A 17,640-nucleotide genomic window follows, 5' to 3' on the forward strand; every position below is an offset into this window, starting at 1 on the left:
TTTCACAAACAGCTGGTTAATATTGACTCTCTCATTCACAGAAATTGAAATGTGCTCATGGGCTTGCGTGGCGTGCAATGCATATCATTTCTTCGACAAAGACACAACGGGTAAATGGGCGCCAAAGAAACGATATCTGTACACTCCGGACGAAGTGGACTGGTTTCGTTCCTCCTTGAGACGATACCACTGCGGCTAATAGTGGGTTTCCTGCGGTTTCCGCGACAACCACAACAAAAATGGCTTTAACTCAATCTTCACAGATCAACATGACATTGAATTCAAATTTCACAGTAATGGTCTTCACTCAACCTATACAGTAATGGCACTACCTCAACATTCACAGAAATGGCATTTGAACTCATTCAGACAAGATTAAGCACAAGTTCCACACAGACGCCCCGACATTTTATCCGAGGACATTCCGCAGGCGAACAACAGGACTTCGACCCCAGTCATTCCATATCCCTCGAGATCGGGAAGGGAACCGACCGGTTGTCGTACTGTCGAACCTCACAAAATGATATTTACTCAATCATCACAAATATGGCATCTAACTACCTCCTTGCATTGATATCCTCACCTTGTGTAGTTATTTCTTTACAGATCTCTATATGAGCAGTTACATCAAGAATTCATAACGACTATAAACAAAAATCACATATTCAATAAAAGATGAAGTACTTACCGATTTCGTACATATGAAATATGAATCCCTAAAGACAATAACAGTAAATGCTAATCCAGATTAGGAGTAGAACTTTCAAGAACAGTATCTGGTCCTAGTTCCCTGAAGTCCAAGACAGATAGCGACTAAGTTCGCGTCTGATGATACCACAGTCTCAGTGCTAAATCTCAAATCAGCATAGAACTCACTCGCAATCCTTCATCATGAGGAATGATGAATATAAGCAGGCCTATGTCCTCTCATGAATAAAACAGAAATTCGTTCACACGTTGCCCGAAAGCTCACACTGGGAAATCTGCGGTACGTCCGCAAGCTGTCGCGTACAACCAATGGCATGCCATGGGACTGTCTCCGCGCACACAGCCAGGTGATCCATCAACACGGGTCCGATGAACACGATCGGAAAATGAACGCTCTACGGGCGCCGCTCATTGAAGGATCGCTCCATTGCCATAATACCAGGGCATGTAGGGAAGTGTTCTCTCTGGGAAAGCAAGTATGATTGTTAAAGGGAGAATATAGAAAGTTATGTTTGGGCTGTTAATGACCTGTCAGTATGGGTAAGATGATCAGAAAATCAGGAAAGGAAAACTCTGGCATCTGTCGGAGCCGCCAATTTAAAGATTTCTAAATAAATTGCTGTCGTGCTGGTGCCCTATCATGTCTATGGAAAGAAAGGGATGGTGTTCTGAGCATACTTGGTTGGTGTCAAATGAAGAATATAGGATCTTTTACGAATGGGGGTCAGTATGACACGACAGCTGGGGGCCGATGGTGGGAAGCACAAGATGGAGGCTCTGTGGGTGCAGGTGGCTATTTAAAAATCATGTTGAGGATTCCCTGCTCGAGTAAGAAGATCGGTATACGAATGTTCGATGGCGGTTCTTAGGGGAGTCCGTCGTTAGTTTTGAAGGCATTATAAAAGCAATAGGCAACAGATTGCTGCAATGATAGTCTAATTAGCGGTTCGTCTCATATTCTAAGAGTACTCGTTTGTCTTTGCACGTGGGTATAGTCGAATAATCAGTGTTCCTCTGAAAGCCCGGTAGGGGGTCGAGGTTGCTTAATTGCAGGTATTCACGTATCTTCTTCTTAAGATGCGGAGGTCTGTCGGAAACTGCGGTAGATGAAATTAATGAAGACGTTTTCGAGTGAAGAACAAACTCAGCTAAAATTTGTTCATTTGGATTTTTCAGTGAAGAGTGAAATGCATCTGGGACGTGCATTTCGTTTCTTTGCCCCTGCTGCTTTTGGCACATCGACCCCCATGAGAGCTGTCTCATAGTGACGATGTTATCAAGATTTGTCCTGATACCTCTCAGATAAGACAGTAGAACAATGTAAATGTAGGCCTATGTGCGAGCGGACTTTGTTTGAAGACAATTGACCGTGTATTGGGCTGTGGCATGGAATACGTATGCATAGTAGACCTTCGTGACGGACTACGTGACGTTTGTAAAAAGGTTGCGAAACCTGCCTATTGTCCAAGACAGTAAACAAACGAATCGATCTTCGACGAAATTGCCAGTGTAAGCAAAGCATGAAGTGACAACGAATGACTCTTGATCAAACCTACTTTCCGTAAGATGGGAAAATTATGAATGTACCGTGATCGAAGAGTTCAATTCTTTCCCCCAGGGCGCGTTTAAAGATGAATTAAGGAGACATCAACGAGATTAACCCGCTGTCTGAACAGTTGTCTAGTTTAGGGCTAATGCCGAAATCTTATACAGCTTACTCAACTGTCCTGGTATCAACGCAGAATTCACCACTTCATCCACCTGCCACACAAAGCCCAAACAACATGGTCTCTTTGGCTCATTGTTCGCCGCGATGACAAATGAAGTTACTGACCGAACAATTTGTCCAAACCGTGAAACCTAATGGCATTATCTTCCCTTGGTGCATTCGACCGTGGTGTAGCCATGATTCTCACATTCACCCCGATAGCGCAGGTCGCGCTAATTGCCCAATTATTGAGATTTGATTGCCATTTTGTCGTAATGTGCGCAGCAAACAGGTGTATTGAGAATGACGGTGCTCAGTGCAAAACACCGGGAAGACTCAGTGGGGTGTTGCTTTTGCCAAAGGGACACGCCCGGGGAGATGTATTATGTTATAATTGATTGTTCTTCTCCTGTTGCATTAGTAAACTATTTGTCTGCTGAAAATATTTTGACGTTCTTCAAATTTGTTATGCACGACTTATAGTCATAGAGCGCCCAAGGACTGATATTCATGTTTTGCCGTATATTTGCCAGCCACGTCACCCATTTACTCCTGGGTGGAGAGAAGCAAGTAGGGCTGAGAACCTTGCTCAAGGACACAGAGACAAAGAGTCGAACCCACGATCTCTTTATTAGTTTATAGTGGACCCGACGCTCTAACCACTAATGGTAATGATCTCCCCTAAATAAGAACCCACAAGCTTTATAATAATAATAAATAAATATAGAATTTGTAAAGCGCCTTTCCAGGTCACCCTGCTCAAAGCGCTACCTCCTCTATTTTTTGAAGTGAAGATTGAACAAGTGTGTTTTAAGAAGGGATTTGAATTGGGTGAGGGTCTCAGCAGATGTAATTGCTTTGGTGAGTCGATCCAGAGATAAGGGGCAGCCACGGAGAAACTGCGATCCCCGTACTTTGATTTTGAGCGAGGTACAAGGAGACACTTTGAACAGGATGACCTGGTAAGGCGCCCACCTTCGTTACGCTTTCTTATATTGAATTCCCGAGTGGTGCAAGTCCCAACACTACGATTTCTAAAATTTGACCAGAACAAGTATGAACCTCAGTACACTTGTAGTTCCTATAGTTAATTACACGGCGTGCAAGCTAATAAGAGACTAATTGAAAAGGTTTTTTACACGTAAGGTTAATTTTCAATCAATTTTCGAAAATACTATTTACAGGAATGTAAGAAAATACAAGCGGTTCCTAATTGACGGCACTTTTTAGAGTGGTTCAGCCAACACACCAGCAGGGCGTCTGTAAAACTGGAAATGAAGAAATGGATCATAAATGAAATAGATGAGAAATGTCAATAGGTCTTTGAAGGACGACGTCACAACAAGAATACGTGGATGCGTTTACTTTCAGTCGATCACAACTCTCCTGATTTTGTTCCATATTCATCCTCACCAAGATCTGCAGACCAGTATCCACAGGTCGATTTCCGTTTAATTTCTGTTCCGATTCAGTTTCGTTTCTTCATTTCTTGTTTTACAGACGCCCTCAACAGCAGAGCATGCCTAATCTATTAGCAATAAGTGCCCATAATTTCCTGATTCTTTGTGTTGGAAAAGCAATTTTCTTTGTGATCAGCCAATTATTGGGTTAGGGGTGGCATGTTGAGAAAAAAATGTTTCTTCTGATCTCAAGCTGTTATAATGGTTTTGGAGGTTTGAAAAAAATCGGGTGCACTGATGATGAACCTAATGCAACCACGAGGGAGAAATAGAGCGGCACAGTAGCGAGTTTCCGCAAATCCTGCTGAATACGAAAGTCAACCCTTTTTCCATTGATGAAGTTGGACATTCCCAACCATAAAATACCATGTCTTCATTGTCACGCCCGGTAGCTCCGCTAAAGGTCCAACCATACTGTCACCAAAACACCTGGGTCAAACACTGCTAACCACACACCATTTATCATTTTGAGAATTTAATTGTTGTTTTTGACAACCAGAATGTTTAAACACGGGGTAATACCATTGTGAGTCGATTTGGAAGTCATTATTTGGACGCAATGCACCTGATGTTTGGTGACGTCAGTGCTTTTCCCGTTGAAAATTTGTCATCCTCGAACGAAGGGAAAACTGTCCGTAATGACGAGCGGCGGGCCTTTTCCCGCGCCAGTCCGCGTGTGTGCGCAAAAAGAAAAACGAATTATGCGTTTTTCTACTACTACATGTAAGATATGAATAAAAATTGGAAAAACGTCGGACACTTCCGCGATAATAGTTTGCTCATGAAACAGAATCTTGAACTTCAGTGCAACACTGGGCACCAGTGATCGAGGTTTCCGGATCACACGACCAGGCGGATCATACGACTGGCTCTGGTATTCTGGGATGAAGAACCATGCAACTTATCGAAGGAATAATCCGCCTGGGGCTCTAACCGCGAACACATCTTTGGACAATCGCATCCAGCCCTGAAATGAGGATGTTGTCAGCGAGCTTGTCCGTCCGAGCTACAATGTTGTACTCTTGTCATGGATTCTTGAACAGAAAATGACCATTTGGCCCCTAATCAGGTTGGTGTTTTGTAAACGAGGCATACGATAGGATTTTATTGTGTACTGGGGGCTCGGCCTGTAACAATGGACGCAGCACTTGATATAAGGGTCGTGAAACGGGTGAAATATTGTCAATGCTATCAAAAACCATGACGATGCGATCTCTCGGTGCTGTTCGTCGACCCACGTCCTGAGGAAATCAGGGGATAATGTTCGCTTCTCCGGCCCTACCCCTGATTTCCTCAGGATGGTCGACCCCTCGACAGAGACCTTAAGGTTGTCGCACTCTCGCTGATAAAACGGCATGTGGCAAACATCTAATCGTGAGTGAACCATTCGTTAGCAAGCCCACCTTTAGCGAATCTCATTGTATCATTCGTATATATCATTATTGTTTTCTTCTTTTGAGCAGACTGGCAATTTAGCGGAAACGAACTAATTTGGGGAAACGGTCAAGAAAATGATGTCAATTTTTGAACATACGGAATGCTTTTTTCGGGTATTTCCGAACCTATCTATAAATCCTACCTTATAAATGCAAGTTTACGATAAATCCTCCGGTATTTTATCCATAAAATGATTTTTGTGTCAATTTTTATCCGTGTACTTTGTTTCCTGCACGATAAGTTTGGATAGCCGCGGCCCAGCGAAGCAGATCAGAGAAACATCACAAATTCGGAACACAAATATGAGCCAACAAATAACAACGATGCACTGAGGGACTATAAAATACTAGTATATCACACTCTGCCCAACCATCAATGAGGTTCGTATATAGCGGCCCCCTCTGTTTCAGCCAACTTCGTCCAAAGGGGCGGAGAGGCCCGCTTCAATTAAGCCGCCTGGGTCAAAAGTTGACGCGTCTCCATTGGTGTAAAGCGCGGCTCGTTGCTCTCTCCGTCCGGCAAATTATTGTCAAAATGATAATGAAATATTATTAAAGTTTCGATGAGATTTCAATGGAAGCGACAGATTATTAACTTGCTCAAAGGGGTTTGTGAGCACCATTGTCGCGTGTTGTACCAACTGTCGGCCCGGTTTTCAAAGGTGTGCGCTGGGAGGACATTGGGACTAGGACGGAATTATGATATTTAGAAAGATGGGGTAAGGTAAAAGGATACAGTTATAGTCGCATAATAAGCTTTGTGTCGCCTATCAAGTTATGTCGTACGCACGCTGCTTCGGAGTCTACAAGACCGTACGAGGCGAAGGACGCCCATGCATGGACGTGCATGAGCGACTCACCTAATTTGATAAATAGAGCTACAGGTTTAAGTGAAGTGAGTAACGTCTGTATCAATTAATATGTTTATTGAACCATAACATGTGTGCTAAAATAATCAGTATCGAATATATAATTATCACAGAGAATGACATCTTCGGGATATCGACACAACTACAAACGGCTTCACAGTAAGGAAGAATTAGAAGTACTAACAGTAACATCACTCCATCTGAACGTCACCTCTTGAAATAAACAGCCATGATCCATGCGCTTAATGCAAGAGCGCACCTGTACTTAACAAAATCAAATGTGGGCTATCTTTTTGTGTTACAAAGTATATTTTTACGAAATAAAGTCAAAATCACTGGCTCAGGACGAAAATCAAAGTGATCAGTTGACAGATCACCTACACCATTATAAAGATAGCGTTATTTTGCCCCTTACCTTGCAGTGAAAAGAATTCACGCCGAGCCCGATACACAGCCTATCGAAGCCCTCAATTAAATGGTCATCAGAGCAAATCCTGATAGCGTCGACCCCCATTAAACAGCTTCGATGGGGTTGTTAGGCCTAAACTGACATGAATCTACTGGCATTGTTCCTTGCCCCAGACAACCATAGTAAAACAGCAATCTCGCGAAAACCTGCTGACAACATTGGAAACGACATGGTTATGTCCGACGCCTCCGTGAGTCAAGGTCGCCTCACCGCCCAGTCCGTCAGTAAACCTATCTAACAGGGCCACGCACGTGATCACCTCGCCTTTCGGGCCGAAATACTGGAAATTATGCTCGGCACTTCCGAGGAAGACTGCGTTGACTTGTTCTGTGTCTTTGTAGAGAATTTGGTCATCGGCAGTTACGTGCCCGGCGACGAGGTTGTGCTGCTGGTCGGATTTTTCGGTAGCTTTCCTCAGGAAGTCGTTGATCATGCACGGGTTGGTCACGACTGTTCCAACGCAGAGCTTGGCTAGGGCTTCTGTTGCTTGTTCTTGCGCCTACACAAGAGAAAGTGCAAAGCTCTAGTAAATGCACACAGATGTAGCACCGCGATTCGGCCTCAACCCCAAAAACCGTTTACGTCTGACACTACCCAGGGCAGCAGTAATTTACCGAGGGGAAACACCGAACGACCACGATGAACAATAACAGTGCGATACATCCCATCGCCTTGCTCTTTCATTTACTCAACCTCAAGCCAAAAAGGTTTCTGTAGACGTTTTTGAGTGTGGAAGAGATGGTTTTTTCTTATTTTCATGTGGACGGCGACCCGCCCAAAGGTTTGTGGTGTTGTGACACAGTTCCATCTGCTATATATTTCTCTGTCGATCACGCACCGCCAGATTCGACGATGTCCCCATGGTGATGCCAGTCTTCTGGCGTTGAAGGTCAGTGCCCGATATTTCTTGCCTCTTGGTATAACGCGATCACTTACCATAGCTTATGTATCCAAATAGCCAACTGACGAATCAAAAAGATAAGAAGATATACGTATCCAATAGTTTCGGTTTTGAGGATCGCTGGCAAGAGTCGATCGAATGAAATTGAGCACGACGGTTGTCCTTCTTGGCGGCACAGCTCACCTAGTATACCGACTTATAACTTATATTAATAAGATGTGCATTAAACTTGAAAACATCTTTGACAATGAATGTATTATCAATGATGATAAATAGAACGTTGATATTCATGTGTGATTTATACCAAGGATAAGTACATTCAAGTTATGAACTAGACTATTTACTCTCTTTGAGTTTGTATATGAATGGAGAGTACAAGGAATGCTATTATCGTTTGGCTGTGGTCTTGACTTTAAAGTTGGGTAGGTCAACGAATACATTATTGAAGCATCGTTCCAACCAAAGTTGGTGAAATAGGTTCCCTCAGAGCGCACAAAGCCATGCGCAAAAGAGAGATTTTCTTGTCGCTGCGACCTGCACCCGTTTGGGGATGGAGCACGTTAGGTTCAATGACCTCAAAGCCTGCTTGTGGAATCAAGTAGGTAGCCCAATGAAATAAGCTCCGATCCGCTGTCGATCGATTGTCGATCGATAATGAAGGGAAGGGATGAACTTGTCGATCAATCAAGTCGGTGTCATTCCCCTAGAGAATCAAATTCCTGAACTCAGAGCTTAATGTGGTCCGAGCACCATGCGTTCATGTGTCCCGCCGAGTTCCTCCATCGTTCCTGCAGGTTTCCATCCACCATAATCATGCGGTTACGAATATTTCCGACGACTGCCGAAAATTGTCGAGGAATAAACTTCGTGATGTTTCTTCATTTGCCGCGTTACGATAAGCTTGACTGCACATTGAACCAGCACCGCTATACTACATGTACCTAAGAAAACAGGAACTTTTCAATATCACGAGAAACACCCATCAAAGCTATTCAAATTATGACCTAGATTGTCTGAATGAGATTATGGCTGTCCTAGGCCTAAGATTGCAGTGTCATCTTTAGCCTGTGCTTACGCCTATAGAAAGTCGTCGGTGCCGTAGTGTACCTGGATCAGGACTGATTTATTGATATAAGGTCACTGGTTGTAACTCACATAAGCCTGATGCTTACCGAGTACTTGAAGTCGGACGGGGAAAGTTACCCATGGCTGAAATGAGGATGCCGCTGGTATTTTGGGACAAATCGAAGGAAATATCATTTAGTGTCTTTTTAGAAATGTGTATCGGTTTAATCGACTTGAAGGCCTGACAAAAGGAGTTATATATACTATTCAAGACTGACAGATGTGGCAGTATACCATTCACTGTTGTCGCAAAACGAGGAGGTCACACTTCGGATGGGGTCAGCTCATGACGTTCCGTGTTGTTGGACTTAACGGGTTCTCGGAAGGGGTGGCTCAAGGAAGGGAAACCTTCCCATAGGCTCTACTGGTCGTTCTAGCTATTTCACTTCTTTATGATATATCATTAAATTGTTATTCACATTGACATAGAAGAAAACAAGGAAGTTTTCTTCACGAGTTCTCGGAAGGGGTTGTCATATCAAAGAGACAAGGAAGGGTTAATTGCACTCTATGCAAACCTTCTCAAATCCTATTTGGGCGTTCTCGCTATTTCATTATTTTATGATATCTTTGAATAGTTGATAGACATTGACAAACAAGTAGAAAAACAAGGAAGTTTTCTTAACCGCACCCCCTGCTACGCATGGCCATTCATGGTTACGTAGTCTTGGATGAAGACGGCATGACATTTCTTCAATATTGCTCTTCGCACACACATGATGGATACATTTGTTAATGTTAAGTGGGGTCTGGTGTGCCTTGTTGTGGCACTGGCAAGTACCACTGGTAAGTCAATTTGATAGTTTTCATTTACTTAATTGAAATGTATATCAGATAAAATCAATGCCTAAATCCAAGCAAAGGGTTATTTTCCTTGCGAGAAATATCTTGGTTATCAATTTTTCCGATCGCTGCATGTCAATTTAGGGTATGTATGTACTCGGCTAGTCCTACTAGAATACTGCAAGGTATAGGTGTACGTGTAGGGCGTCAATCAACGCCAGTCCGTCAAAAGCGACAAGTTTTCGCTGGTGCCGGTGTAACATCTGTGGTTGTTTCCCATGTGTCAGTGTTTCCAAACAATAGGCAGCTAGAGAGACCATGACTTTTCAATAGGGGGATACACAGAAAAACTTGTCAATCTATTTTTGAGCGTTCCCAAACAATGAGGGGAAACACTCAAAAACAGAAACACTCAAAAACATTACACCGGTACGGCAGTGGTGTGTGTCAGTGCCATGGTATCGACCACCGAATATTTGAATATAAAGTTATCGTCTTCAAGTTACCGGTAACATTTAGCAGTGTTAAGCACTTCGTGATGGCCAGTTTAACATACAGACGACTTCATACTCCCATTACCTACTGCATCATCTCAGATACTGCATCAACGAAAAGAGTAAAATTGCCCGCCGGCCAACACTGCTGTCCTATACTGTACAATGGGTGATATGAATAAAGACTAGCAAATGCTTTTACTCCGGTTTTGTACAGGAAGGCCTAGTGTAAATGTACATGGAGATTTAGATAAAAGCATTTGCTAGTCTTTATTCATATCACCCAATGGGGAGACATTCCAACGAATATCATGTTCACGTTTCTTTTACAGTCGACGGTGTCTGCAGGCCAAAAGTTTTTCCAACGGCAGGAGGAGAGATGAACACCCTCCAGCGAAGCGTTGGCGAAATAGTTGAACTTAACTGCGATGTTATCTCACGAAACGCATCCGATTCGTTATACTGGACAAAAAAGGGCGAAGTCATCGCGTTCAATTTGGTAATGGAAGAGAACCAATCACAACAAGGAAAATATTCAGTGTCACTGACGGATGATATTTATAGGCTGCGGTTTAAAGTTGATGCCAATGATGTAGGAGTGTTTACCTGTAGTTGTGGATCTAGTAGTCTGAACCTGACGTTGTTTGCAGCGGGTATGTTTGATTTTGTTTAAGTTGTTGGGGGAGACTGTTGGCGGAAGCGGGTTAGGTCTGATCAGAGTCTTTCTATACAATTGTATAGAAAGACTCTGGTCTGATTAGGCACAAATGTCCAACTCGACGAGAAACTGAAATAAACACAACGTAAGCTCATTATAGAGAAAAAGCCTTCTTACGGTATAACAAGAAGTTAATTCCGATTTCTCATTCCAGTTCCCATCATCGACATCAACATCATTGCATCCTGTAGCAACAGGACCGCAGATAATTACAAGAGGGTTATAAGTCGCCCAGCGTCGTCCAATGAAATTACGTGTCACGTACACGATATTGTTAATATTTCGGTGACGGTTGATGGCGGATGCACCTACCCCGGCCCAACAAGGAGATTAAAGTGGCACTGGACTGAAGTAAGTGTACCTACACTGTCCCAGTAAGCGCTTAAAGGTGCTTTAAGCTCAAGTAGCATTTCTAAAATTTCAGACGTAAAGTACACAATATCGCCCTTTACCGAAATATAACAGAATGTTGCAAAACGTGCAGCCCACTACAAGGGGAGGGGGTGGGGGTGGAGGTAGGTGGGGTTGTCTTCTTTCAGACGGGCCAGGTGTCAACATTGTCTCTGTAGCAGCAAGGCTGTAAACTGTCTTCTCTGTGGTCACGCCGAGGTGTCTCAACCTCAGGTAGGCCAGGTGTCAACATTGTCTCTGTGGCAGCAAGGCTGTGAACTGTCTTCTCTGTGGTCACGTCGAGGTGTCTCACCCTCAGGTAGGCCAGGTCACAATGATAGTCAGAAGTATGCGAAATCCCATGTCTATTCAAAGGCCTACGTCATTTGTGTCTATCGAATTTTCTTGTGCCAAAGATAAACAGAAAAAGCACACTCCCGTTTCAGACTTTAGTCACCTTCTACATGCATTTACTTTACAGGAATGGCAGGCCAACCATACTACGCCCATCACCTCCAATCCAAAGCCTTGCTTCTCCGAGGCTGGCATAGACTACAGATACTCCAATGTCTCCTCGTTGTACAGAATAGGACAGCAGTGTCGGTCGGCGGGCAATTTTACTCTTTATTTAGATGATACAGCAGCCGATACAAAGCTCGTGACAGTAAACTGCAGTAAGTATCAAGAATAACCAAGAGTTACCATGAATAGTCATTACCAAGAATAACCAAGACATTTCTAGAATAACCAAGAATTATTACGAATACCCACGAATAACCAAGAAATGTCAACAATAACAAATAATAGCCAAAAAGCAACCAAGAATTGCTTGGAATAGGATTCCGCGACGTTATTATTTATAGCTCACAAGGTCATTCGAATAAATTTATTTATGACGTTTTAGTCACATGACAGTCGGACATCGACACTTATTTCTACGCATTTGAGCTTATTTCAAAGTCAATTATCTTTGACCCTGCATTGTTTTTAGCATGAATGATACCATAGAGTCAGAGAAAGAAATATTCAGAACAATTATGTAGTATTTCCAACACTCGGACATGTGCCAGATTGAATCTAACTGCCCTAGTTAGAAAGCCTGAATCCATTACGAAACCGCATGTTTGTCAGACATTGCCTGTAATTCAGCGATGGAGAAATAGAGGGCAGCAGCTGCAGTGACCTCATTATCGCGGAATGCTATTAGCAAGAATCGCCAAAAATAACCGCGAATTGCCAAAAACCAACAAAGAAAAACAAAGAATAATTGAAGCAACTGAGATGTTGCCCTATTTTCCAGCAGAAGATTTTCTAAGATTTTGTTTTCTGACACAGTTGAATAATATAACTAAGATGTTACGTGTACCTACTTTTCCAGTTGAATACAACTAAGATGCCTTCTTTTTCAGTTCAATGCGAATCAGAGCAGTTTCACCCTTCAGCCATCGTGATGATAGTGGCAGGCGGAATCAACCTAATCAGTATTATTACCGTAATCGCCGTGATAGCCAGACTGGTTAGGAGGGGCAAGGAGATGAGAAACAGTAAGTCGAAGTGTCTGACCTAATGGTAGTAGACTACATTTTAAAAGTTACTGCGCAGCACACCGGAACCTATTTGAATGGGTTTCCTGCCAAGATACGAGAGACTCCTGCCCGACCCCGACACGACTTTGGTGACGTCGATACCGTGATTGCTAATACAGGCCGCTGATTAAAAGCTCACAATATAATTCTTCGTTCCAGGATATTCTATCCTCAGACATTTTAAACTTAAACACTGGTCCACCAAGAAATACATCTGGATTGATCTGACCCCATCAATAATAATGATAATACACAGCACTTTTCCTTTTTTTTCCAGCCAAAGGTCGATGTGAACTAGTCGCAATAACTATGGTGGTGGTAATTCAAATCGTGGTCCTGATATTGCTGGTCACCATTCCAACCCTACAGTCCTTTCATTTTCTACCGCCTACGCCACGGAAAGGATGCCTACCTGGTGAGGGGTATATGTGCTCAAATTCAATAACAAATTACAAATCTTTAACGAACGGCATAGGCCTTTAAGGTCGCGAAGTTGATATTTTCAACGTTTTTCGGGATACAACCTTATTATTATTATTATTATTAAAAACATTTTTATAGCGCTTAACGTTGTTAAAACTTCTAAGCGCTTTACAATTTATAATAAAACAATAAAACATTAATACATGATAGAATAAAAGTCATTACTAAAGAAAACGTGCAAGTGGGATTTAAAAAAAAAAAAAAAAAAAAAAACCTTGAAAGTCGGTTGCAAAAAACCGTTTGTAATGATTGAAAAGATGGAGATGAACAATCTGATTCCTGCGCATGACGCATTATGCTTTATGATAAACATCTTCTTAACAAACATTTGACAATTTCTAAATCGTTTCTCTTTCTCCAACAGTCGGCGTGGAGTTCTGGATCATCGCGATAGTCATCGTCTTCGCGCTCATCGGAGTGTTCATCATCGTTGGGGCTCTCGGCAGCCGGAAGATTGCTCTGGGACTGCAGGATCCACTCGGTCGCTATCGTCACCACAGGCCACCACAGAGCCACCGACAACCACGGTACGTGATCATTTTCCACGATCCCGCTTCGAGAAGTAGAAACTCTGTTTTGCGGAGTTCTCTGCAAAATTAAACTGAGGTCTGAATCGACTACAGCGGGAATAGCCGGTGAACTGCGTGGTTCTACCCGGCGTTGGACTATTTTTACTAATTTCGATGTAAGTTATTGGCATAATTGTAACTGACCACAAGACCTGTGGAACGCCAGAAAACACGCCGGTTTCCCGCTTGGTGGAATAGAATGGTGGTATTTATCATACATCCTCGAAAACCAGAGTCAGTTGTATGCCCCTCCGGATCTCCTCTCACGCGTTACTCAAGCTTGGTCGTTAGTGCCGAGCGTTGGCCTGAAGTTATGGAACGGTTTCACCCCAAGTAATCTAGGAACTCTCCTTATCACCTCTAAACGCACTAGGCCTTGGCCTTGGTCGTTAGTGCCTAGCGTTGGCCTGAAGTTAAGGATCGGTTTCACCCAATGTAATCTAGGAACTCTCCTTATCACCTCTAAACGCACTAGGCCTTGGCCTTGGCCTTGGTCGTTATTGCCCAGCGTTGGCCTGAAGTTATGGATCGGTTTCACCCTAAGTAATCTAGTAACTCTCCTTATCACCTCTAAACGCACTAGGCCTTGGCCTTGGTCGTTAGTGCCTAGCGTTGGCCTGAAGTTAAGGATCGGTTTCACCCTAAGTAATCTAGTAACTCTCCTTATCACCTCTAAACGCACTAGGCCTTGGCCTTGGTCGTTAGTGCCGAGCGTTGGCCTGAAGTCAAGGAACGGTTTCACCCCAAGTAATCTAGGAACTCTCCTTATCACCTCTAAACGCACTAGGCCTACCTATTTCAGACCCAGGGCATTGTCATCGTCATCAACGGGAAGCGGGATTCCAACTGTTGGCGGTAATATTGCGACGACTGAGTTAGGGATGCGGGTGACCCAGTTGGGCAGAGGGCCCGGGGCTGGTCTCGCGGCTTTGGGGCAGAGAACATCTGCAGGACAACTCACCCCCGACTTTGTCCACCTGAATCCGGCTGGTTTTATACCAGAGAGGGAGACTTGTAAGTAAACTTTCAGTACAAAAATAGTAGCTTACAGGGTGACTATAGGCACAAACTAGGGGGTAGTTTTCAAGGACTCATCTGCACCCTAGATTAATAGGTCGTATTTGATGCAGCGATGAAATATTCCTCGTACAAGCGTGAATTCTTTACTGCGAGATACGAGAGACACCTGTACATAATCTGACCTATCTGGCACAGGTCAATAGACTCCATTTTACTGTGCGAGGCAAAAGTGTAGCAACAACCTGTTCATAGCAGTGACGGCCATAAAATTGGAGCCAACTGATCTTGTATGTCCGAATTTGGTACCTCGTACAAGACAAGGTGCCATTGTCACCGCGGAAGTATTGCTCATCAGTCATAGTCTTCATTAATTCATGATGGAACTATTTTATTTTACCATCTATCGCATCCAGGTGGCATGGCCGATGAAGAAAATGACACAGCTGATGAAGACCAGGGCGGCATTCCTGCGCCGCCGCCCGAGAACCATGACCCAATGCCGGGCAAGACATGCATCGTGTGTAATGATCAGCCAGTACAAGTTTGCTTCTCGGCCTGCGGGCACACCAACACCTGTTACCATTGTTCACTACAGTTGGCTCTGGATCAACCATTCTGCCCTGTTTGCCGGAAGCGCGTCAGGAGGTTTTCGGTCGTTTACACGTGATATGATTGTGACTTTGTCCGAGAGCTGCCCATTCGTATTATTGTGACTGGTAATAAGTTGTCCTCATGTCATATGATTGTGACTATGTCCGAGCTGTCCACTCGTATTATTGTGACTAGCAATAAGTTGTCTTCGTGTCATATGATTGTGACTATGTCCGAGCTGTCCATTCGTATAATTGTTGTTAATATCAACTTGTCTTCACGTCATGTGATTGTGACTTTGTCCGAGCTGTCCTCCCGTATGAGTGTCAAGCCAACGAAGGCAAGGAAAAGACAATATTTGTAAATACTAATGTTGTACAGAATATATATAAAACTCAATTATTGAGTGAAATATAACAAATAAAAATAGCTGATAGTCTATTCATGTCATTCATTTATCAATGATGCGCATTCGATATGCCACGAGTTCCCTTACCGTCAACGTCGCCGTGGACGGGTGCCACGAGTTTTACCGTCATCGGATGCGCATCCGATATGCCACGAGTTCCCTTACCGTCAACGTCGCCGTGGACGGGTGCCACGAGTTTTACCGTCATCGGATGCGCATCCGATATGCCACGAGTTCCCTTACCGTCAGAGTACGAGTGGTCATTGGAACCGGGTTCTCGAGACCACATACCGATGGTATCCATCAATATGTGTCTCCTTGATTGATGTAAACAGTACCGGTACCACTATAGGGGATGTAGGGGCCGCAATGGCTGCATGGGAGGATAGGTCATGTCCCATACATGAACAATCGGTGATTCTCAATTTGGTCACCATGGTATGCATGCATGCATATCTTAGAATAAATTAACTATGTTGCATATACATGGCTGTACAGCAAAATAGTCAAAATTAGCAAAGATATGCACATGTCACTGTGCTACGAGTATTAGGTCAGCAGGCGTTCGTCTATTACGCAATCACGACCACTTCAAATACGTTGAGCAGAGAAACGAAAGTTTGATACCTATCTAAATTCTGAAAGATCAATATTTTGATTTTGCTAATGTGCCTTCACTAATATGTTCTTTCGTTTTCATCTCAAGAAATATCAACCTGAAAGTGATCTTGATTTTATCGATAGATACCTCTTACACTAATTGATTTTCTAATGTAAGAATTTTTTTAATATATTTGTCATAACAATTTTACAATACCCAACCAGCAGACCACAGGCCTAGTCTACATATAGGCCCCTACTATAAATCAGATACTTGGTCCTGGTCAATTGGACAGACTACCACTCGGAAGAGATTGTCCCCATGTTTATTAGAAATGTCTTTAGGACCGACTGACTGATGAGACTGTCCATATGATTACTGGAGATGTGTCTTGGACAAATTTCTCTTCGAGTAATTTCTAATTGAGGAGCCAGCACAATTAAATACTCCATTGGCATGTGGGATGTTATCATCAGTATCTTTGTCACAATTCTGTATCCACTTTCATCTCGGTTGTGTTGGCATTTGTTCCAGGTCTCGCACCTTCCCAGAAACCCAATGTTCTGTTGATTGTTGTGGATGATTTGAGACCAGCTATTGGCTGCTACGGCTAAAAATCAAACGAGGACTGACAACGAATTTGAGGGCTTCTTTCCAAAATTACACTGTAGACAGATTGATTGATTTTTATGTATATATTGATGTCTTTTTGGTGGCACGTTCTGCATGAGAGAAAGGACTTTGGGATCAAATTCACCAGTCTTCTAAGATGACTGTGGTCCCAAGTAGTACTCAAGTTGTACTTAAAGAGTTGTCAGGTAGATATTTGGTACAACCAGTCTCGTGAGATCAGATATACCAGCTGGCAGAGATTGGTTGTTCCATTGTCCGTCCTTGTGAGATGATTACCACGGTACAACCAAATCAGTTGTCTTGTATCACCCATGTAGAACGCAAGTGTAATGTTGTTGTGTACAGCTAAAGGACCCTTTGAAGGTTGTGTCAATGTCTTCCCAACCTGACCAGATAACCAGCTGGAAGAGGTTGGTTGTTTCGTAGGCTGTCCTGTCGTCCCCGAAGTTTCTTAGTGGTAATAAAATTGGTGTAATTTCATCAATCTCAATTGCTGTTACCTGTACCATGACAGAAGACGGACGAAATAGTGCGATGCTGGCCTTCATGATTTTGCTTGGGTTGGGAATTCCTGGGCTGACAAGGGCAGGCATACTAATCCTCTTCGCCCCTGGTACAAGGGCATAGACAAAGGCATACATTGGGTCAGGTCAAGTCTTGGGGTTGAGAAAGTGTTAGGTGTTGGTG

At 43.3% G+C, this 17,640-nt stretch overlaps 2 protein-coding genes and 1 long non-coding RNA gene across 6 annotated transcripts in view; 1 reads left to right on the top strand and 2 right to left on the bottom strand.

Moving 5' to 3' along the window:
- The window catches only part of LOC135502314 (roundabout homolog 3-like), a 32,787-nt gene extending 27,007 nt beyond the window's left edge, over window positions 1–5,780 (bottom strand). For 2 of the 4 annotated variants that reach the window (XM_064795039.1, XM_064795040.1), the window contains exon 1: window positions 5,456–5,780. The gene's annotated coding sequence lies outside the window, so the exon portion shown is untranslated. Of the gene's footprint in view, window positions 1–688; window positions 1,090–5,455 lie in introns of those variants that run through there. The other 2 variants (XM_064795037.1, XM_064795038.1) reach the window with 1 other exon arrangement.
- A 443-nt stretch (window positions 5,781–6,223) lies between these two features.
- Window positions 6,224–7,845, bottom strand: LOC135502438 (uncharacterized). Its single transcript, XR_010449766.1, has 2 exons — window positions 7,587–7,845; window positions 6,224–7,149 (listed from the first exon to the last, which is right to left on the bottom strand). It is a non-coding gene; the product is annotated as an uncharacterized LOC135502438 (long non-coding RNA).
- A 797-nt stretch (window positions 7,846–8,642) lies between these two features.
- Window positions 8,643–15,752, top strand: LOC135502286 (uncharacterized). The gene is made up of 9 exons (XM_064794991.1): window positions 8,643–9,462; window positions 10,286–10,606; window positions 10,826–11,022; window positions 11,543–11,735; window positions 12,471–12,605; window positions 12,925–13,062; window positions 13,495–13,657; window positions 14,502–14,713; window positions 15,133–15,752. Exons 1-9 carry the CDS (start codon window positions 9,393–9,395, stop codon window positions 15,384–15,386), a joined length of 1,683 nt encoding a protein of 560 aa, XP_064651061.1. The 5' UTR covers window positions 8,643–9,392; the 3' UTR covers window positions 15,387–15,752.
- Window positions 15,753–17,640: the final 1,888 nt, after the last annotated feature.

The sequence above is a fragment of the Lineus longissimus genome, chromosome 18, assembly GCF_910592395.1.
Source record: "Lineus longissimus chromosome 18, tnLinLong1.2, whole genome shotgun sequence".
Taxonomy (NCBI): Eukaryota; Metazoa; Nemertea; class Pilidiophora; order Heteronemertea; family Lineidae; genus Lineus; species Lineus longissimus.